Source organism: Seriola dumerili, unplaced genomic scaffold, assembly GCF_002260705.1.
Source record: "Seriola dumerili isolate Sdu_G_001 unplaced genomic scaffold, Sdu_1.0 BDQW01000219.1, whole genome shotgun sequence".
NCBI classification, from domain to species: Eukaryota; Metazoa; Chordata; class Actinopteri; order Carangiformes; family Carangidae; genus Seriola; species Seriola dumerili.
In genome coordinates this window covers 1-23,831 of record NW_019174474.1, presented here as the reverse complement: position 1 = coordinate 23,831, position 23,831 = coordinate 1, and the positions used below count along the sequence as shown (strand labels likewise).

The 23,831-nt window shown below is 36.9% G+C and overlaps 3 protein-coding genes across 4 annotated transcripts; 2 read left to right on the top strand and 1 right to left on the bottom strand.

Moving 5' to 3' along the window:
• Nucleotides 1-75: 75 nt before the first annotated feature.
• fam180b (family with sequence similarity 180 member B) lies at nt 76-912 on the bottom strand. The gene is made up of 3 exons (XM_022754721.1): nt 903-912; nt 518-591; nt 76-420 (listed from the first exon to the last, which is right to left on the bottom strand). The coding sequence occupies exons 2-3, from the start codon at nt 557-559 to the stop codon at nt 76-78; spliced, it is 387 nt and encodes a 128-aa protein (XP_022610442.1). The 5' UTR covers nt 560-591; nt 903-912.
• A 1,430-nt stretch (nt 913-2,342) lies between these two features.
• Nucleotides 2,343-6,123, top strand: kbtbd4 (kelch repeat and BTB domain containing 4). Its single transcript, XM_022754528.1, has 5 exons — nt 2,343-2,398; nt 3,384-3,858; nt 3,949-4,090; nt 4,452-4,558; nt 4,677-6,123. Exons 2-5 carry the CDS (start codon nt 3,397-3,399, stop codon nt 5,535-5,537), a joined length of 1,572 nt encoding a protein of 523 aa, XP_022610249.1. The 5' UTR covers nt 2,343-2,398; nt 3,384-3,396; the 3' UTR covers nt 5,538-6,123.
• A 1,249-nt stretch (nt 6,124-7,372) lies between these two features.
• Nucleotides 7,373-12,216, top strand: rapsn (receptor associated protein of the synapse). 2 transcript variants are annotated; one of them, XM_022754699.1, is made up of 8 exons: nt 7,373-7,640; nt 8,358-8,696; nt 9,422-9,580; nt 10,432-10,530; nt 10,735-10,857; nt 11,062-11,115; nt 11,211-11,410; nt 11,683-12,216. In XM_022754699.1, exons 1-8 carry the CDS (start codon nt 7,416-7,418, stop codon nt 11,753-11,755), a joined length of 1,272 nt encoding a protein of 423 aa, XP_022610420.1. In that variant the 5' UTR covers nt 7,373-7,415; the 3' UTR covers nt 11,756-12,216. The 2 variants fall into 2 exon arrangements, with proteins under 2 accessions (XP_022610420.1, XP_022610421.1); XM_022754700.1 differs by lacking the exons at nt 10,735-10,857; nt 11,062-11,115.
• The last annotated feature ends 11,615 nt before the right edge of the window (nt 12,217-23,831 follow it).

Here is a 23,831-nt window from a genome sequence, read left to right as displayed (position 1 = left end):
ATTACAGGAAGATTTAAGGGAATTGATTTATTGCATCCTCCTTTTATTACGTACAGACTGGCAGTCGGTGTATTATTAGTAACTGAAAAGATAATTTCCACGTAGTTCATGGACAGTAACATTGGCCAGCTGGAGGAGCACCCCACCCCAGGCCTCCTGTTCCTCTTTTCTCTCCTGATGCCAGGCCTGGTGGGCAGAGTACACCATGCTCAGGATGAGACTCTCAAACTCTGCTTGAGCCAGCGGCCTCCTCCTCTGCCCCTCCAGTGCGGTCACCATCTGCACCATGGAGCTCAGACTTTTGGGAATGTCGTCGTTGATCTTAGACATGAACGCCCGCCCCTGCCTCATCGATGCCATCTCCTTGTCAAGCAGGACGATGTTGTTGTCCTGGTCGAGCTCTACCCCGCCCAGCAAAAACTGCAAACAGGAGAGAAAAAGAAATGTTCATCACTTACTCAAGTAAAACATGGCAAGATGTTTAATATATCTGCATGAAGACTTTTGTAGAAAGTACCTCAAACATCAGGTTTGCATCAGAGATGGGTGAGCCAGTCATTTGAGAAGTTGGACTTATGCCTGCTGCCACATCTAAAGTAGAAAAGACTAAAGTTTAACTGCGACATAAATGAAATTAGTTACTGCAGGTAAAGTGTCGGTACTTCTGAAAACTAAAATATCCCTTTTGCTAGTTTTTATGCATATTGCATGCAGCATCATTATGTAACAACATTAAGAATTTCTGTCCACCACTCCTTTAGAAGATCTTCTGTTTCTACTTACCCTGCACCATTTGTTCAGACCAAAGGCACAAAAGGAGCTGGAAGCAGATTTTAAGTTGTATTTTCACGGTCATTCTTCTCTTGTTTATTACCGACAGATATGCACTGCATCCCTCTCACCTCTGCTCTCCCTCGCTCTCTCTTGTGAATCCAGGCAGCAGCAACTCGGACTGAATACCGTGCATTTTTCCAAGTTGGAAAAAGGCAACAAAAGCCAGTTGGCTGTGATGCAGAGCAGACAGCAATATTTCAGAATACTGGTTCTTCTTATCCCGTACGAACCTGTGAGCTATTAGGACTCACAGAGGCAACCAACACTTTTCACCCTTTGTTGTACAAAATTTAAGCAATGAGATTTAAAGCTTAACTTCAATGATAGATTCCCCCAGTAGATTCATGTTCAACAGTACAAAACAAACAAAAACAATCATCCATTAAATTAATGTAAATTGACTAAAGGTCTTTCACAAATCACTATAAATAAGTCCAGTAAAGAGAGTTTTGACCATTTTTGTCCTTTATGAGAGATGAGAAGAGAAGATGAGAAGATTTTACAAGTAAGCTTAGTTCCATTTGTTTATTCAGGGAGTATTTACAACAATAAATGTTGTATCAATAAAGTCTGATTATTTATCACATAATCCATTTTTTTCTCCTTCATAAATACTCTAGCTTTGACAGACACCACATTCAGTTTGTGAAACCAGATCTAAAAAGAAAGAAAATAGAATTCCTGCACTAATTCCCTCTACAGTCTTGATACTGTATATTTCTCACAGAATCCACCAGGTGTTATTGTCCCAATTACATATTCCATGCAATAATGAATTGCATGTATAAATGTCATTTGATAGTTTAAGATATGTCTTGTCTCTGGATTAGACAAATATATAAAATAACCCTTAAATGCTCATCTAGTTGGAGAACATTTTCAGTACATGCTGTAACAAAGGCATCATTTTTACCACAACATGCCATGGAGCCACCAGATTTGTAGCTAAGTAAAGCTATCTGTCTAACCTACATAACTGACTCTTCTCAGTTCAATTGACTTATATACTACTGATGTATAATTAACATATTATCCCTTGAGACTTGGGTGTCATACAGCATATTTGACATCAAGAACAACTGTCACCACATGAGAAGACCGGGTCTGTCTGTGTTTCTGTCATTTCTGAACATTTTGAGGCCACACACGAACTATCTTCCAACACACAGTATACCTTTATTGTCAAAGGGACTCTCTTTCTTGACCTGGAAACATTCAGGACAGAATAATGGTATTATACATGTTCACAACGACTAAGGCTGGGTCAAAGGTGACACAAACAATGGCGGATGGACCTGAACTATGAGATGAATATGTGAAGGAAATATGTCTTTTTGTTGTTGTTTTATTGTTTATTTGTGGTGTGCTATATTTTATAATAAAACTATTTGGGGGAAGAAAGAAGAATAAAAACACAGTGTAATTTGTATAGTAAATTGGCGCCTGTAGTAACACAGTTCCACCACGTGGTTGCAGTAGCAGCAGTTGAGTTCAGTGAGTCGAATTTATGTACTTCCGGTGAAGAGTTCATTTGCACCTGAATGATAAAATAGTGAAGACTACGGTAACAACACTTCTTTTAATAATAATAATTATAATTAGTTTTTTTAAACATTACGACTATTGTGCCTAGTGTACAGTTATAGTAAAAACTCTACCTCCTTAATATCACAGTTAAATTTTCAAACAAGTAGGAGCGTTAGCCAGTTAGCTTCTGTGGGCGCTAACGCTAGCTAGCTAATCCTAACCGTAAACACAACGTATCATAAACAGTCGGTGAATGTGAACAGGCCTGTGGACTGTGGTGAATTAGCGTCTGCAGATTATCCGCTGTCTGTAGTATTAAAGAAGTAAAGTCAGGTTAGAGGGGACATCAAAAAACTTGCAGAAATCTCGATTCTGTCTTCTAATAGCATCTCAGTCATTACAATACACCCCGGAGTGTATGATTCGCTGACATTAACTCCCCTAAAAAGGTGTGATCCGTTAATTTAATGGCAGTATGAACACACGTCTGAAACGCTTTCTCTGTGTTTTTGCATGTTATTCTGTTATACATTCAGTTGTGAGTTTGGAAGATAAGTCTAGCTAAACTTTAACACCACAAACTGCCGCCTCCCAAACCACCATTATGGTGAATCAACACCAAAGTTAGAGGGATAAATCAACCACGCCAGTATTGACGTATTTTAGAAGTAATGTTTTGATATATCAACTGACAAGTAACAAAAAATATAAAAATAAGAATGCTAAAAATGGTCTGACGTAGTTTAGAAACAGTGTCCTCATTTAGTTTGCTCATTCAAGACTACTGATAAGCATCTTTTTCAACTCTAAAATGTTTTCTGTACAAATCTTGGACACAAGGAAAAAAAGAGAAATGCTTATAAAAATGTTTGTATATGTCATTTATTTATTTGTAAAAAAACATTATTGGCCAACATATAGTTATCAGTCGGGCATTAGACTACATTAGTTATAGCTAGGTGTACCTAATAAACCGGCATCTAAGTGTAAATGGTTGACATGCTGTGTGGTGGCTTTGTCAGGTGAGCAGCAAAGATGGAGTCCAGTGAGGAGGGGGGCCTCAGTGTTGGGGGCTCTATGGGAGAGGAGAACTACTTCTTGGGATACACCTTCACCGACCGCTCCCATTCCAGCCGTGTGGTGAAGAGCATCATGGACCTGTGCCTGGAGGACGGCCTATTTGCCGATGTCACCATCACTGTGGACAGCAAAGAGTTTCACCTGCACCGACTTGTGCTCTCAGCACAGAGCAGTTTCTTCCGCTCCATGTTCACCTCTAACCTCAAAGAGTCCCACAACCGCGCTATTGAGTTGAAAGATGTCAGTGCCACTGTCTTTCAGCTGCTGATTGACTACATCTACCACGGCACAATTAAACTGAGGGTGGAGGAGCTGCAGGACACTTATGAGATGGCAGATATGTACCAGCTGACTGCTCTGTTTGAGGAATGCTCCCGCTTTCTCTCACGGACAGTGGAGATCAAGAGCTGCCTGCAGGTAAGTCACTGTTTTTCACAGACCTAATCATGTCTGCTACTTAGCAATAATTATGTAGGATCAGTGTCATAGTTACTTTTTTTTGTCCAGGTGATGTGGCTTGCAGACAGACACAGCGATCAGGAGTTGTACACTGCTGCCAAGCACTGTGCTAAAATCCACTTGGCCCAGCTGCATCAGACAGAAGAATTTCTCAATCTGCCTCTCTGTCTGCTCTTGGACATCATCAAAGGTATTCATGTTTCCTGTTCTGTTGCCATGTGGCAGACTAACCAGTGTTTTTTTGTATTAAGCCTGTTTGCTACAAGCCACATACACTTAACATTACTGTTATCCTCCAAATCCTGAGCACTGTATCGGGTCCATGGTCGTGGCTGGGTCAACAAGATAAAGAAAATGTCGGCCTGAGTTGTATTAAATAGTAAGACTGTTTAAAGTGCCAGCATTTTCTTTACAAAGTAGAAATTATGTTCACTCTGGTGGGTTGTCTGTCTCAAGTTAAGTGTAATGTCTCTACAAACTACTGTACCCAATTATCTCAAAATGAGCGGCTCCATGAATTTGATTCATGAAGGTCTTGTTTTTGTGGTCAGATGGTGTTCCGAGCTCCCAGAATCCAACAGTGGCAATCGAGTCGTGGATAAACCACAACAAGGTGGAGAGAGAGGAGTTTTCTTGTATCCTCCAAGAAAATCTCAAGGTAACATTTTTTCATCTAGAGCTGAAAAATAGTTTTCAAGAGGGTGTTTTCATTTTATGCCTGTTGAAATGATTTGTATCTGTGATATATGATATTTTATTATCTTATATGTCCACAGGAAATTGGTGAAAATGTCCACATCTACCTGATCGGTAAAGAGGAGACGAGGACTCACTCCCTGGCTGTGTCACTTCATTGTGACGAGGACGATGCGATCAGCGTGAGCGGCCAAAACAGTTTATGCCATCAGATCACTGCAGCCTGTAAACACGGAGGGGACCTGTACGTGGTGGGGGGGTCTATCCCTCGCCGCATGTGGAAGTGCAACATGCACACCATGGACTGGGAGCGCTGTGCCCCACTGCCCAGAGACCGCCTCCACCACACCATGGTCTCTGTCTCTACTGAGGATGCCATTTACTCACTAGGAGGTAAGACGTTGCAGGACACACTCTCTAATGCCGTCATCTACTACACAGTGAAGGACAACATGTGGACAGAGACCAGCCAGCTGGACACTGCAGTGTCCGGGGCTGCTGGTGTTAACCTGGGAGGTACCATCTACCTGCTTGGAGGGGAGGAGAATGACATGGACTTCTTTACAAAGCCATCCCGTCTCATTCAGTGCTTTGACACCTCCTCCCAGAAATGTCAGATCAAACCTTACATGCTGCCATTCGCAGGCTGCATGCACGCTGCTGTCCACATGGACGTGATCTTTATCGTGGCAGAAGGAGACTCCCTGGTGTGCTACAACCCTCTGCTGGAGAGCTTCACCCGTCTGCGCTTCCCTGAGGCGTGGAGCTGCATCCCTTCGCTGTGGAAGGTGGCCAGCTGTAATGGCTGCATATACGTCTTCAGGGACAAATGTAAAAAAGGTGACGCAAACACGTTAAAGTTTAACCCGGCTACATCTGTTGTGACTGTTATCAGGGGTATAAAAATCCTCCTCACAAACTGGCAGTTTGTTTTGGCCTGAACTGTCCTCTGGATGTTCACACTGTGGTCCACACACTCGCCACTGAGAATCAGGGAAGACTGTGGGATAACTTACCATGACTTCACTGTTCAGACATCCTGTGAGGAGACCTGCTCTAAATATGTATTTACTCAGCTCGTTTCTGTGTCACTCATTCCATTCAGACTCCACCACCCGACCAGTAAAAACAGTTCAGTGGTGTGTGTCAACTGCTTGTGGTACAGTGTGTCTCATCGTGCATCCCTTAGCTGAGAAGTCAAAGAAGTTAGTGGTGATGCTGTAACCAGTGATGAACTAATCAACATTGTTTCCCGTGCTTGTATATTGACACGCATGAGCAACTTCAACGTAAAAAATTTTACTTAACATTAAACATCCTTCAGTATATTGTATGTGAACAAGTGTATCATGATGATGTAGGCTGAATATCCTCAGATGTCATATTTGAAGTCAATGTGCATAAACATGATAACAAAGAATGTTTTCTAACTTTTCAAATTTTCACAGTTTCTTGTCTTAAGATTGTATTTTTTTGATGTACAATGTACATGTTGAAGTTAAACTGTTAGCATCCATGTCAAATATATCGCTGTAGTTATCACTGTTTGTTTTGATATTTATGGCTCTGTAGCATTCATGCATTAACTATCTCTTACTATTAATACTATGTTTATTAACAGGGATTTAGGATATATATCTTATATCAATTATAATAATAGTAATGCATTAAGAAAGGGCACCCTTTGTTGTGTAGCTATTGAAAGCTTTGCCTCAACAAAGAGATAACCTCTAGCCATATTTATCTTTGGATTGGTAATGCATCTTGTGAATGGCGAGGTGGTAAAGGTGCCTGTTTGTGTCCTTGGAAGGGGGGGGGGTTATGGGGGGGGGGGGGGGGGGGGGGTGAGGAAGTAGAAAGCTACTACAGAGAGGGCAAAACTTTGATCCCATTGATGTGTTTCAGGAGGCTGTGCAGCTGAAACCCAAGCCCAGTAACATGTCAGACTTTGTGAACTATTCTAAGCATCAGTTGCTGACGCCGAGATGAGGGGTGGGGGGTTTCTGGGGCCACATATGCGCCTCCATAAGAGCTCCCAATAGGAACTGACGGCCGCGTCAAGCACCATCTGACATGCAGTCCCTTAATGTTGGGAAATAAGGCTGTTTATAGCCCCCGTATCACAGTTCACAGTCCCACATGTGAGAGTCTGATCAGATCCATTTGTGGATGAGTGTTTTTAATGCTCCAGAGGGTTGTGATGAAAAACCTTGTAATCCAGTGTCTGGTCAGTGAGTGAGGTTTAGTGTGAAGGCAGATCGCTAGGAGCTGTAGTGACCTTGGGACTGCTTGCTGAGGGCAGGACAGAATTCCTGAAGTGACACATGGTCTAGAGTGACAAGGCCATCTGCTGTAGCGCCAGCAGTAGGAGGAAGGTGGAGGGGGTTGGACACGGGGGTGCTGAGAATTCCTTTCGCTGGGGTGTGGAGGGAGCAGATATTCTGGGATATCACTGCTAGCACTCCACCGGGAAACGTGTTTCTTTGGCGTTTTTCAAACGGAAATCTGAGGGAGAATTTTTGAACACTTGATGGTGAGTGGGGATCATTGCAGGGTTAAATGGGGAAGATATTTTCCTGGCCCTCCAGCTCTCCACAAAGCGATTGGTGATAATGGTCTTGGTGTGTCGCCGTTTTACTTTGGTGGATCCAGTTTCCTTTCCATCTCAGCACAGTCGGAGCTGAGAGAGCGGGATCTGGTAGGCCTTCTGGCACCAACCTCTCAGAGGATCATCTTCAAGGGATCTTCTTTGGAGTTGTACTGTGCATGGCAAGGATCTACTTTCTTGCTGCCTCACTGAAATTGCATGGCCTAAACGAATGAATATTTTTATGAGGCGCCTTGCACCAGAGATGGGCCAGGACCAAACCAAGCAGCAGATAGAGAAGGGCCTGAGGTTGTATCAGTCCAATCAGACAGACAAAGCCCTGCATGTGTGGACAAAAGTGCTGGAGAAGACCTCAGATCCCGGAGGGAAGTTTCGGGTGTTGGGGTGCCTGATCACAGCTCACTCAGAGATGGGAAAATATAAAGATATGCTCAAGGTAAGCCTCTGAAACAGCAGTGTGCCACATACAACAACTTCATGCAATTTAATTGACCAAGTAAAATACAATCCGTAAATACTGATGAGTATAGTCTTGCATTTCTTTAAAGTTTTAATTATGGGAAAATGTCAATCTATGCAATGTTAGTTTCTTACACTCTGAAAAACATTGTGATCACTTGGTTTAGATATTTCATGTCAAGTCACATTTTTAATACTGATCATTTTTTGTGTTGTGCAACGAGCAGTAGGATGTGTATGTGTGAGTGAGTGAGAGGTTGCAATCGTAATGAGTGAATACCACTGAATAACTCGTCAATTTTATGTCATCATGTCTGCTGGCTTCATGCTGCTGCAGCGTTTTAACATTTCAGCAATGTCCAAATGATTACTGATCGAGAAGAGGTCAAAGGTCACTTGCTTTCGTTCCATTTACAGTGATCTTGAGAAGCATGGGTTAATTTGTGGCTTCCACACGATGCAGAGTAAATAAGTGCCATGCAACCTGAGTATGAGTGTGGGGTGTCTTGTTTACATAATCATCTTTACTCAAGCAGCACCCACTCTTACCCTTAGGACGTTATGAAGTAGGGGCCTCATGTCTTTGAATTCATCAGATAATTTCTCTTTCATTCAGTATTTATTTAAATCTAATACTATCCACTGATTACCTGCAAGTTTTCCATCACCTTGCACTGACACTCTCTCCCTGCAGTACGCCCTCGATCAAATCGACACAGCCAGAGAGATGGAGGACCCAGACTACCTGACGGAGGGCTACCTGAACTTGGCGCGCAGCAACGAGAAGCTGTGCGACTTCCAGAAAACGGTTTCCTACTGTAAGACCTGCTTAAACATGCAGGGCACCACTGTGAGTCTGCAGCTCAACGGACAGGTATGTCTTAGCATGGGCAACGCCTTCCTGGGCCTCAGTGTCTTCCAGAAAGCTTTGGAGAGCTACGAGAAGGCCCTGCGCTACGCACACAACAATGATGACAAGATGCTGGAGTGCAGAGTCTGCTGCAGTCTGGGAAACATCTACGTCCACCTCAAGGTACAGAATATGCTGCTTTTACTCAAATGAGATTTGATTGTTCTAAATGTGGCTGTAAGCTCATTTTGATGTATGCTGTTTAAATAAATACAATCCCAATCTTTGTTCTTGTATGAGACATTTTCGATAAGCAGACTGAATAAAACCCTGCTAAAAACAATCTGAAATACTCAGATGGTTGCAGACATCTCAGCTATGTTATTTGGGTGAAACATTCATCAGACTGCACGTGCGACTTGATTGCGCAATCAGTACTGATGTTGCCAGCGTATTTGCAGGCTATGATAACACTGCGGAGCATCCAAGCAAACATCATCAATGGTTAGCTCATGTAGTGCTGGGCATTGTAAAACAAGGGCAGAGTGAGTAGGCTGGCTGGCAGGGGGCTTATGTAGTACCCTTGACATCAGAGATTTGTAAGAGTAATCCCCCGGCTTCCCAGGGAGGATTGGTTTCAATGGGATTGTGATGAAGTGGTGTTAGAAGAATGCACTCATATGTCACATTATCAAACAAAAATTATAATCTGCTTTTTAGTGACACTGGGGCATACAGGGCAACAAACACACAACGGTTTCTAGTCAGATTCTTTATTCAAATACTGTCAAAAGTTAAATTGTCATCATTAAAGAATTGCAAACCAAGTTTTGCAAGTCAGTTGTATCTAAATAGGATGTAGTGCCATACATTAGAGGTGCTTGCTCATTGTCCACGTCTGCCAACAGGACTATGAGAAAGCCCTGTTCTTCCCCTGCAAAGCAGCTGAGCTCGTCAATGACTACGGCAAGGGCTGGAGCCTAAAGTATCGAGCCATGAGCCAGTACCACATGTCTGTAGCCTACAGGAAACTGGAGCGCCTGCCAGACGCCATGGAGTGCTGTGAGGTATTGTTTTATAACCGGCCAACACATGATCGCTGTCCTCATAGACAAACTTACATAACTTATGGAGAATGTCACAGTTTTGGTTTCCTCACCAACTTGCTCTCCCCCCGGTGCCTTTGGCTGTTGGGATGTCGGAGCTGCGGATACAGTAGACGTTGTGCCGCTGACAGGTGCAAGTGCCAGTTGCTGTGTTGTACCAGGCCCCAGACCTCGACAAAAATATGCTCACAGAGGCACTGGTTTAACACTGTTAATGAAGAGGGTGGCTTAGGTCTTTACTCTGTTCTAATTATGTACTGTGGGTGAAAAATAACTTGATGACATTGCCTTGGAGTGTAAAAGTATAGTAACAAGACAGCCGGATGCATTTCAGATTTATTACATTTGCCAAACACATTTAGCCAAATAATTTACACATCTTGTCATATTAGAATACCAGAGTACAAGAGGAGTGAGACAGCAATGTCTCACATTCCCCATCACTTGTCACCGTAACCCTCATTTGAAAATATGGTGATACTGAAACTGCAAAATACAAAATGACTGAATGAAATGTGTAACTGTAGAAGACAGCATTCAGTGTGAGGAGTTACATTTTAGTCTTGTGATGGTAAACAATTCCCTGCTTAAGAAAAGCATAAAGGTTTGGGTTTTACACCAAATTAAGTACATTATAAACATATTATACATTATAGTCCTTTACAGTGCTGTACTGCCACTGCCATACTTCAAAATCATGTTTCCCTTAATTTCCAATTGCACCTCAGCAGTATGTTGGTGTCACAGGAGACACAGTAGGACTCCTCTTTAATTATTTAGTTTTTCATTAGCTCTGTCTCCTGCTTCAACAGGAATCTATGAAGATTGCTCTGCAGCATGGTGACCGTCCTCTGCAGGCTCTGTGCTTACTGAACTTTGCAGACATACACCGCTGCAGGCGTGACACTGATGTAAGGTGCCACCATTTGTGCAAATTTGTTTACGTCTTTCAGAATAGGTTGTTACTAATGCTGTCTTTGCTTTTTAAACTTTTTGAAACTCAAATGTTTTGTCTCTAGTATTTCCATCCAATCATCTGTGTCACTCTACTACTACTACTACTACTACTACAGTGTGTGGTTAGCTTTATGTGCTGTTTATCTTCTTTCATCCAGAAAGCATTCCCTCGTTACGAGTCTGCACTGGCTATCATGACTGAGATTGGAAACCGTCTTGGACAATCGTATGTCTACCTGGGCGTTGCAAAGTGTTGGCTTCTGCAGAAAGAATTTGACAAGGTACCTATAATTATATTTAAAAAAAATTCAGAATTGCCTCTCAAATATCTGATTTGTTCAGCGATTCATACACGACATAATGAATGAAATGAATCGATGAAAAACTGAAAATTCAGTCTGATGGTCAGGCCCATTGCTGTTTTATTGCTTCTCTTAATTAGTATTTATGTAGTCATTCTGACACACTCTTCCTCACTGTTCCAGGCTCTTGATTCTTTGCAGCGAGCACAGGAGTTAGCCGATGGAATGGGAAACAAGGTATCCAATGTCCTTTGATTACAACCTACAGGACAAATCGCTCAGATCTATTTCTGATATCACGGTGACAGTTTTTTTCCTGTGTGTATCTGAAGCTGTGCACACTGAAGGTTCACTGCCTGAGCGAGGGGATTTATCGAAGCCGGGGGCAGCAGGAGGAGCTCACAGAGCAGGTGGTGAAGTTCCTCCAGTGTGTCGAGGAGCTGGAGCTCTACTGTGGCATGTGTGGAGAGTCCATCGGGGACAGGGACCAAAAGCTGCAGGCCTTGCCCTGTTCCCACATTTTCCATCTCAGGTGGGTGTTTGAGCAGTGTGTTCTTGCCTTTTATTATTTTTGACATGTACATTTCAGAAATAACATAAATTGTTGACTTTGATTTTTATTTTAATGCTTTTTGTAAATTTTCCTCCCAAAGAAGCATCCGCTGTGACTACAGTAGGCTTTCACATCTGGTTTCTTGAAGATATTCAGTCACAGATGTACTTAAATAAGCGTATTATTATTTGAGCGCACGTTTACAGGCTGACAAATAAAGCTGGTGACACTGCGCTGTTTTATCCTTTCAGGTGTCTGCAAACAAACGGAACAAAAGGTTGCCCTAAATGTTTCAAATCCTCCATGAAGCCTGGATTTGTGTGATTGTGAGACGGTGTTTGTGCGTTGGATCTGCAGACACAGCGTGATGCCTCACAGGCTCCTGACTGATCTGAGAGAAGCAGGCAGCCTCAGGATGTGCTGAAGATGTTTGAGGAGTCTGCTCTGTGCAGAGGATGCTGAACTGAACCCAGAGTGTCTCAGAGTGCGGCTCTGCGGACGCAATTAAGGCGTCCATCTTATTTACAGACACCAGTCTGTGATTGACTGAAGCCGACTGAAGAGGTATAAATGACAGAGTTACATTTCAATATAAGCTGAAGAAGAAAGAACCTATAGTGTCTCTGTCGACTGGCTATTTGTTGCAGAATTTAAACAGAGAGGAGTATGTACCGTCCAAAGAGCAGTTATAACTTGGTGTATTTGTTATTTAGTGCATTAGAATTGTTTAGTTAAAATGAGAATTGAAATCTCGGTAATCTTAGTCACAGGGTTTGTCTTTCAAATTCAACATTACTTTTTACACCACATCTGCTTGTTCTTTGCTCAACAGTTTTCTGATTTTTTTTTTTTAATCAGAACACAGAGCCATTTCTGAATTCAACTGATTTCATACTTGGTATATTTATTATTGTATTAATGTACATACTATTCTCATATTCATTTGTTTTAAAAGTTTGATTTATTTGTGGTGTTTTGTAAAACCTAAAACTAACTAAAATCTCTTAACCATTCAAAAACTAGTATGTCTTTACAAAACAGGTACATGCAGCTGTTTTTTTTCCTTCTTCACAAAGATTAAGGAGCAGACTCAACACACATTGTGTTCATAGAAATTCCTTTTCTGGAAATGTTTTACTCTTAACTCTGACATCAACATAGTTTTGTTGCAGATATTGATAATTATTGTTGAGAAGGAAACCTATTGGGAAAGGATCTTCTTTGACCAATCACACACTTGTCAAATAATTATTTAGAGGAGATGCATACAGTCTGTTTTAATGTAGTTTTTTCATATTTGTAGTCATATGTAAATATGAATCAATTGGTAAAATCTCAATAGTCAAATTGAGATTATTTTCTTGCAAAGGTATTGTAATTTCAAGGTGATTTTGAGGGCGAAATGTCAATTGTTGCATGTTTTATTTACAATACCAAGCAACAAGGTTGGATTACATCAAATTATGTATCCATGTAACTGCGTATTTACTTATTTCATAATTGTTTGTTATAGTATTTCTTAATATACAATGGCTTTTATCATTAATATTACTTATATTTCTTTAGCTCATTTTAAACATTTAATTTTGTGATTTGGAAAAAAAAAGCCACATCAATCAAAATTATCACAGCTTACACAAGGTTTTTCATAAACAGTAGGTTTTCCTCAAAAGCGGTGAGCTCATCACACTAAATTTCTTTATAGTTCTCTTTTAAAACATCGATAAGTTCAATTGTATGCTGAACATTAAATAATTATATTATATGAACCCTTTTTGAAACATTTATTGTGAAAACAAAGAGGTGACAAACTTATTTCATCAGACGAACTTGAAGAATACACACAAAACCTTTAGCTATTTTGTTTTCTCTCTTTGTTACCTCATGTGAGTCGGTTGACAGCATGAGAGGAGAGAGACCAACACATTTACCTTTACTGCACAAGCACTTATGTTTCTCACTGTAAGAACACAACAGCTCCTGGCTCTTGTTTAAGGTCCCTCCATCCAAACTAATGTTAATTAACTGTCTGTTTACCTGTCGTACAGTCAATGTAAAACTCTTGTAAAGCACAGATATTATCTACACTGTTTATTCTTGTCGTGTGGGGCATAGAAAAGATTTTACTGACAGTACAGCCACTCATCTTTAATGGTTTAAACTACCTCTGTTTTTGACTCCTCCTCAGAGGATTAATGCAGTAATAACACAACATTTAAATACATGTAGAATTATTATGTTTTTCTAGACATCATGTTGATATAACCGTGATTTAAATGATACTAAGTCTGACTAAAATGCATTGTTAATATATTTATGCATTGAGTCGATCCATGGTACTGTGTCGAATATGGAGACAAAATAAAGTACACTGAAAGTGAATTTAAGTGTTGCTATTTTGTGATTTTAGTGCTATTTACTATGTGTATTGTTTGTTTTTTTTATAACATGCTATATTCATAAATGTTTTTAAATTAGTTTTGTTGCTAATTTTCAAAACAAAAGTGAATGTCTGTAAGCTGATATAATTGTGATTTAACGTACAATGCTTTAGCAATGACATAAGTATTCCATAAATGCACAGTTGGCTATGTGGAATACTTTATGCCGATTTAACCAGTCATACCAGTTTGCCAACTTCAACTGAAATTTCAGCCGGGCCTTCGGGGTCGTACCGCCTACGGTCACAACACCTGAGAAGCAGGAAGGAAGTTTTCCTGTAACCTCACTTTATAGGAAAACTTAAAACTGATGGCAGCAACGAGCTCATTCTCTGAAGAGGACTTACTTTGTCCACAGTGCTCTGAGATTTATTGTGTTCCCATTCTTTTGAAATGTGGCCACAACATTTGCAGAGTTTGTTTACAGAAATTCTGGGAATGGAAAGGATGTCGGGAATGTCCTGTGTGTCGCACTGTGTCCGTCCCTGGGAGGCCTCCTATCAATTTGGCACTAAAGATAGCTGCAGATAAACATCAAGTGCTACAGGCCAGCAGGAATCGAGAGATTTGTTTTCTTCACAATGAGAAGTTGAAGATTTTTTGTCAGAATGACGAAGAGGCCATTTGTCTCGTCTGCCAGACATCAAAGCAACATAAGGTTCATGAGTGCTGCCCAGTGGAGGAGGCTGCACAGCAGAAAAAGGTAGAGTAAAAATAGAAAAGTGTACACGGCAACACAAGAAACACAGGATTCAGTTGGTTATCTGTGAGAGCAAGAGATTTGCTGCTGCTGTGGTTTTTAGTTTTTGGGGTGAAAGAATATTTGATATGACTGCAATTAACAATTCTTTCCTTTATTATCTTTATGAAAAAGTATGCCAGTTGTTTTCTCAATTAATCGATTCATCGTTTAGTCTATATAAATGTCAGAAAATAGCTACAAATGTCCATCATAATTTCACATAAGTCATAAGGGATCTTCAAACAGTCTTGATTTTTCTGTGACAGACAGAAATTTCAGCCATGCTGGAGGCTTTAAGGAAAAATCTCAAAATACTGAACAAGACAAAGGAGCACTGGGAGGAAACAAAAACCTATATACAGGTAAAAATTTGTATCATTCTGAACATAGTAGTACATCTTATTGCACTTATGTTTCAGGATTTGTGGATATTAACTGCTTTAATGTTGAAGAGTGATTCATAGATTCACTTGGAACAGTACACAAACATTCCTTTTGTTTACTGCTATAAACAACTAGCTTTCTCAATATTGTAGACACAAGCAAATCAAAATGAGAAAGCGATCAAGGAGGAGTTTCAGAAGCTGCACCTGTTCCTCTGGGAGGAGGAAAACACTAAACTGAAGGTGCTCAAACAGGAAGAGGAGATTAAGACCCAGGTGATGTGTGAAAAGCTGGAAAACATCAAGGGCCAGATTGAAACTCTCTCTTCCACCATCAATGATATTGAGACAGCCCTCAGAGCAAAGGATTTACCATTTCTACAGGTACATTTACAGTCGTTAATAACACAACATTATGGCCATTTCCCTAAATCTTTGTGAAAAGATAAACGCTTGAACACTGACTCTAGACCACAAACTTATGGTGTGGATAATGCTTCAGTCCCAGTCTGCTCTTTCTAAGGTCAAAAGGTTGAAAATGGTCACTACGCCAACCAAAGGCATAGGTTTGGCCTCATTATTAGTAGGGATGCAACAACCCCTCCAAAACTAAGAGAGTGACTTTTGAATGCCCTCAGCCAAACGGTTTATTAACATATAAGATCTGAATTAATATTCAGAAATGCCCATATGCAAATGTAATATGTGTTAGATTTCAATATATGAAATATATGTACATAGAAAATAAAACCATATAAGTATATACAGTATAGCTTATATATGTAAAACATTACATATGAAACCTTTTAGAAATTGGAACAATATCATTTATTGACATATATGTCTAGCTATGGGAAACGTATTTCATTATGTCTGTTTATACTGTATTATATGTCAGTATATATTCAGTTTGTATTTAAATGTAAAAGATAGGAATGTATGGTTAAATGTCATAGTATAGTAAAGCATGAAAAGTCATATTATAGCAAGGCATTATAACGTCATAGTATAGTGAGGATTAAAAACATCATAGTAAAGTAAGGCATAAAAATGTCATAATATAGGAAAGCATCACAACGTCATAGTATAATAAGGCGTCAAGTCATAGTATAGTAAGGCATAATGTCATTGTATAGTATGGTATAAAATGTCACAGCATAGTGAGGCATTAAAAGTCCTAGAATAGTAAGGCATGAAATGTCATAATATAGCTAGGCATGAAAAAGTCATACTATAGTAAGGTATATAAATGTCATAGTATAGTAAGGATTAAGAACGTCATAGTAAAGTAAGGCATAAAATTGTCATAGTATATTAAGGCATGAAATGTCATAATATAGCAAGGAATTAAAAAGTCATAGTATCGTAAGGCATTATAGCGTCATAGTATAGTCAAGCATAAAAACGTCATAGTATAGTGAGGATTAAAAACATCATAGTAAAGTAAGGCATAAAACTGTCATAGTATTGTAAGTCATGAAAAAGTCATAGTAGAGTAAGGAATAAAAAGTCATAGTTTAGGAAAGCATCACAATGTCATAGTATATTAAGACATCAAGTCATAGTATAGTAAGGATTAAAAAACGTCATAGTAAAGTAAGCATCACAACGTCATAGTATAGTAAGGCATAAAAGATCATAGTATAGTAAGGCTTAAAGTCATAGTATAGTAGGCATAAAAACATCATAGTATAGTAAGGTATAAAAATGTCATAATATATAGAAAAGAATCACAGCGTCATATCATATTAAGGGATCAAGTCATAGTATATTAAGGCATAATGTCATTGTATAGTATGGTATAAAATGTCATAGAATAGAGAGGTGTAAAAAGTCCTAGTATAGCAAAGCATAAAATTGTCATAGTATAGTAAGGCAGGAAAAGTCATATTATAGTAAGGTATGAAAATGCCATAGTAAGGTAAGGCTGACAAACGACATAGTAAAGTAAGTCATAAGAAGTCAGCGTAAAGTAAGGCATGAAAAGTCATAGTAGAGTAAGGCATAAAAAGGTCACAGTATAAAAGTCATTAGAGTCAGCAATTAATGTAATGTGCATGTCTTTGGATTGTGGGACGAAGTCAGAGTACCTAGAAAGACCCATGGAGGCACATGCAAACACAGAAAAGTGCCAGGCCTGAGGATTGAACCCAGAACCTTCTTACTGTGAGGGAACAGTTCTACTCACTGTGTCACCGTGCCACACCATGAAAAAAGTCATAGTATAGTAAGTCATAAAAGGTCATAGTGTAGTAAGTTATAAAGTCAGAGTATAGTAAGGCATAAAAAAGTATAGTATAGTAAGTCATAAAAAAGTATAGTATAGTAAGGCATAAAAACGTGATAGTATGATAAGACATAAAAAGCCATAGTATAGTAAGCCATAAAAAATATATAGTACAGTGGGTAATAAAAATGTCATAGTATAATAAGGCATTATAGCGTCATAGTATAGTAAGGCATAAAAACATCATAGTATAGTGTGGATTAAAAACATCATAGTATAGTAAGGCATCACAACGTCACAGTACAGTAAGGCATGAAATGTCATAATATAGCAAGGTATAAAAATGTCATAGTATAGGAAAGCATCAAGTGTGGATTAAAAACATCATAGTATAGTAAGGCATCACAACGTCACAGTACAGTAAGGCATGAAATGTCATAATATAGCAAGGTATAAAAATGTCATAGTATAGGAAAGCATCAAGTCATATTACATTAAGGCATCAAGTCATAGTATAGTATGGCATAAAAAATATATAGTACAGTAAGTAATAAAAATGTCATAGTATAGTAAGGCATAAAAACATCATAGTATAGTGAAGATTAAAAACATCATAGTATAGTAAGGCATAAAACTGTCATAGTATAGTAAGGCATCACAAACTCACAGTATAGTAAGGCATGAAATGTCAAAATATAGCAAGACATCAAGTCATAGTATAGTAAGGCAAAAAAAAGTCATAGTATGATAAGGCATAAAAAAGTTATAGTACAGTACGTAATAAAAATATCATAGTATAGTAAGGCATCACAAACTCACAGTATAGTAAGGCATGAAATGTCAAAATATAGCAAGACATCAAGTCATAGTATAGTAAGGCAAAAAAAATGTCATAATATAGTAAGGCAAAAAAGTCATAGTATGATAAGGCATAAAAAAGTTATAGTACAGCAGGTAATAAAAATATCATAGTATAGTAAGACATTATAACGTTATAGTATAGTAAGGTATAAAAATGTCATAGTATAGTAAGGCATTATAACGTCATAGTATAGTAAGGCATAAAAACATCAAAGTATGATAAGGCATAAAAAGTCACATTAAAGTAAGGCATAAAAAAGTTATAGTACAGTAAGTAATAAAAATGTCATAGTATAGTAAGGCATAAAAACATCATAGTATAGTGAAGATTAAAAACATCATACTATAGTAAGGCATTATAACGTCATAGTATAGTAAGGCATAAAACTGTCATAAAAAAATTATAGTACAGTACGTAATAAAAGTATCATAGTATAGTAAGGCATTATAACGTCATAGTATAGCAAGGCATAAAACTGTCATAGTATAGTAAGGCATCACAACGTCACAGTATAGTTAGGCATGAAATGTCATAATATAGCAAGGCATGAAAAAGTCATAGTATAGTATGTCAAAAAAAGTCTTAGTTTGATAAAGCATCAAAAAGTTATAGTGCAGTAGGTAATAAAAATGTCATAGTATAGTATGGCATTATAACGTCATAGTATAGTAAGGCATAAAAACATCATAGTATAGTGTGGATTAAAAACATCATAGTATAATAAGGCATCACAACGTCACAGTACAGTAAGGCATGAAATGTCATAATATAGCAAGGTATAAAAATGTCATAGTATAGGAAAGCATCACAACGTCATATTACATTAAGGCATCAAGTCATAGTAAAGTATGGCATGAAAAATATATAGTACAGTAGGTAATAAAAATATCATAGTATAGTAAGGCATTATAACATCATAGTATAGTGAAGATTAAAACCATCATAGTATAGTAAGGCATCACAAACTCACAGTATAGTAAGGCATGAAATGTCATAATATAGCAAGGCATGAAAAAGTCATAGTATAGTAAGGCAAAATAAGTCATAGTATAGTAAGTCAAAAAAAAGTCATAGTATGATAAGGCATAAAAAAGTTATAGTACAGTAGGTAATAAAAATGTCATAGTATAGTAAGGCATTATCATGTCATAGTATAGTAAGGCATAAAAACATCATAGTATGATAAGACATAAAAAGTCACATTAAAGTAAGGCATAAAAAGACATAGTAAGGTATAAGAATTTCATAGTAAAGTGAGGATTAAAAACTTCATAGTAAAGTAAAGCATTAAAAACATCATAATATAGTGAGGTATGAAACTGTCATAGTATAGTAAGGCATCACAAACTCACAGTATAGCAAGGCATGAAATGTCATGATATAGCAAGGCATGAAAAAGTCATAGTATAGTAAGGCAAAATAAGTCATAGTATAGTAAGGCATAAAACTGTCATAGTATAGTAAGGCATCACAAACTCACAGTATAGTAAGGCATGAAATGTCATAATATAGCAAGGCATGAAAAAGTCATAGTATAGTAAGGCAAAATAAGTCATAGTATAGTAAGGCAAAAAAAGTCATAGTATGATAAGGCATAAAAAAGTTATAGTACAGTACGTAATAAAAATATCACAGTATAGTAAGGCATTATAATGTCATAGTATAGTAAGGCATAAAACTGTCATAGTATAGTAAGGCATCACAAACTCACGGTATAGTAAGGCATGAAATGTCATAATATAGCAAGGCATGAAAAAATCATAGTATAGTAAGGCAAAATAAGTCATAGTATAGTAAGGCAAAAAAATGTCATAATATAGTAAGGCAAAAAAGTCATAGTATGATAAGGCATAAAAAAGTTATAGTACAGTAGGTAATAAAAATATAATAGTATAGTAAGGCATTATAACGTCATAGTATAGTAAGGTATAAAAATGTCATAGTATAGTAAGGCTTAAAAATGTCATAATATAGTAAGGCAAAAAAGTCATAGTATGATAAGGCATAAAAAAGTTATAGTACAGTAGGTAATAAAAATATCATAGTATAGTAAGGCATTATAACGTCATAGTATAGTAAGGTATAAAAATGTCATAGTATAGTAAGGCTAAAAAATGTCATAATATAGTAAGGCAAAAAAGTCATAGTATGATAAGGCATAAAAAAGTTATAGTACAGGAGGTAATAAAAATATCATAGTATAGTAAGGCATTATAACGTCATAGTATAGTAAGGCATAAAAGTGTCATAGTATAGTAAGGCATAACATACTCACAGTATAGTAAGGCATGAAATGCCATAATATAGCAAGGCATGAAAAAGTCATAGTATAGTAAGGCAAAAAAAGTCATAGTATGATATGGCATAAAAAAGTTATAGTACAATACGTAATAAAAATATCACAGTATAGTAAGGCATTATAACGTCACAGTATAGTAAGGCATAAAACTGTCATAGTATAGTAAGGCATCACAAACTCACCGTATAGTAAGGCATGAAATGTCATAATATAGCAAGGCATGAAAAAGTCATAGTATAGTAAGGCAAAATAAGTCATAGTATAGTAAGGCAAAAAAATGTCATAATATAGTAAGGCAAAAAAGTCATAGTATGATAAGGCATAAAAAAGTTATAGTACAGGAGATAATAAAAATATCATAGTATAGTAAGGCATTATAACGTCATAGTATAGTAAGGAATAAAACTGTCATAGTAAAGTAAGGCATCACAAACTCACAGTATAGCAAGGCATGAAAAAGTCAAAGTATAGTAAGGCAAAATAAGTCATAGTATAGTAAGGCAAAAAAAGTCATAGTATGATAAGGCATAAAAAAGTTATAGTACAGTACGTAATAAAATTGTCACAGTATAGTAAGGCATTATAACGTCATAGTATAGTAAGGTATCACAAACTCACAGTATAGTAAGGCATGAAATGCCATAATATAGTAAGGCATGAAAAAGTCATAGTATGATAAGGCATCAAAAAGTTATAGTACAGTACGTAGTAAAAATATCATAGTATAGAAAGGCATGAAATGCCATAATATAGTAAGGCATGAAAAAGTCATAGTATGATAAGGCATCAAAAAGTTATAGTACAGTACGTAGTAAAAATATCATAGTATAGAAAGGCATGAAATGCCATAATATAGTAAGGCATGAAAAAGTCATAGTATGATAAGGCATCAAAAAGTTATAGTACAGTACGTAGTAAAAATATCATAGTATAGAAAGGCATGAAATGCCATAATATAGTAAGGCATGAAAAAGTCATAGTATGATAAGGCATCAAAAAGTTATAGTACAGTACGTAGTAAAAATATCATAGTATAGAAAGGCATGAAATGCCATAATATAGTAAGGCATGAAAAAGTCATAGTATGATAAGGCATCAAAAAGTTATAGTACAGTACGTAGTAAAAATATCATAGTATAGAAAGGCATGAAATGCCATAATATAGTAAGGCATGAAAAAGTCATAGTATGATAAGGCATCAAAAAGTTATAGTACAGTACGTAGTAAAAATATCATAGTATAGAAAGGCATGAAATGCCATAATATAGTAAGGCATGAAAAAGTCATAGTATGATAAGGCATCAAAAAGTTATAGTACAGTACGTAGTAAAAATATCATAGTATAGAAAGGCATGAAATGCCATAATATAGTAAGGCATGAAAAAGTCATAGTATGATAAGGCATCAAAAAGTTATAGTACAGTACGTAGTAAAAATATCATAGTATAGAAAGGCATGAAATGCCATAATATAGTAAGGCATGAAAAAGTCATAGTATGATAAGGCATCAAAAAGTTATAGTACAGTACGTAGTAAAAATATCATAGTATAGAAAGGCATGAAATGCCATAATATAGTAAGGCATGAAAAAGTCATAGTATGATAAGGCATCAAAAAGTTATAGTACAGTACGTAGTAAAAATATCATAGTATAGAAAGGCATGAAATGCCATAATATAGTAAGGCATGAAAAAGTCATAGTATGATAAGGCATCAAAAAGTTATAGTACAGTACGTAGTAAAAATATCATAGTATAGAAAGGCATGAAATGCCATAATATAGTAAGGCATGAAAAAGTCATAGTATGATAAGGCATCAAAAAGTTATAGTACAGTACGTAGTAAAAATATCATAGTATAGAAAGGCATGAAATGCCATAATATAGTAAGGCATGAAAAAGTCATAGTATGATAAGGCATCAAAAAGTTATAGTACAGTACGTAGTAAAAATATCATAGTATAGAAAGGCATGAAATGCCATAATATAGTAAGGCATGAAAAAGTCATAGTATGATAAGGCATCAAAAAGTTATAGTACAGTACGTAGTAAAAATATCATAGTATAGAAAGGCATGAAATGCCATAATATAGTAAGGCATGAAAAAGTCATAGTATGATAAGGCATCAAAAAGTTATAGTACAGTACGTAGTAAAAATATCATAGTATAGAAAGGCATGAAATGCCATAATATAGTAAGGCATGAAAAAGTCATAGTATGATAAGGCATCAAAAAGTTATAGTACAGTACGTAGTAAAAATATCATAGTATAGAAAGGCATGAAATGCCATAATATAGTAAGGCATGAAAAAGTCATAGTATGATAAGGCATCAAAAAGTTATAGTACAGTACGTAGTAAAAATATCATAGTATAGAAAGGCATGAAATGCCATAATATAGTAAGGCATGAAAAAGTCATAGTATGATAAGGCATCAAAAAGTTATAGTACAGTACGTAGTAAAAATATCATAGTATAGAAAGGCATGAAATGCCATAATATAGTAAGGCATGAAAAAGTCATAGTATGATAAGGCATCAAAAAGTTATAGTACAGTACGTAGTAAAAATATCATAGTATAGAAAGGCATGAAATGCCATAATATAGTAAGGCATGAAAAAGTCATAGTATGATAAGGCATCAAAAAGTTATAGTACAGTACGTAGTAAAAATATCATAGTATAGAAAGGCATGAAATGCCATAATATAGTAAGGCATGAAAAAGTCATAGTATGATAAGGCATCAAAAAGTTATAGTACAGTACGTAGTAAAAATATCATAGTATAGAAAGGCATGAAATGCCATAATATAGTAAGGCATGAAAAAGTCATAGTATGATAAGGCATCAAAAAGTTATAGTACAGTACGTAGTAAAAATATCATAGTATAGAAAGGCATGAAATGCCATAATATAGTAAGGCATGAAAAAGTCATAGTATGATAAGGCATCAAAAAGTTATAGTACAGTACGTAGTAAAAATATCATAGTATAGAAAGGCATGAAATGCCATAATATAGTAAGGCATGAAAAAGTCATAGTATGATAAGGCATCAAAAAGTTATAGTACAGTACGTAGTAAAAATATCATAGTATAGAAAGGCATGAAATGCCATAATATAGTAAGGCATGAAAAAGTCATAGTATGATAAGGCATCAAAAAGTTATAGTACAGTACGTAGTAAAAATATCATAGTATAGAAAGGCATGAAATGCCATAATATAGTAAGGCATGAAAAAGTCATAGTATGATAAGGCATCAAAAAGTTATAGTACAGTACGTAGTAAAAATATCATAGTATAGTAAGGCATAAAACTGTCATAGTATAGTAAGGCTTAAAAATGTCATAGTATAGTAAGGTATCACAAACTCACACTATAGTAAGGCATGAAATGTCATAATATAGTAAGGCATGAAAAAGTCATAGTATGATAAGGCATAAAAAA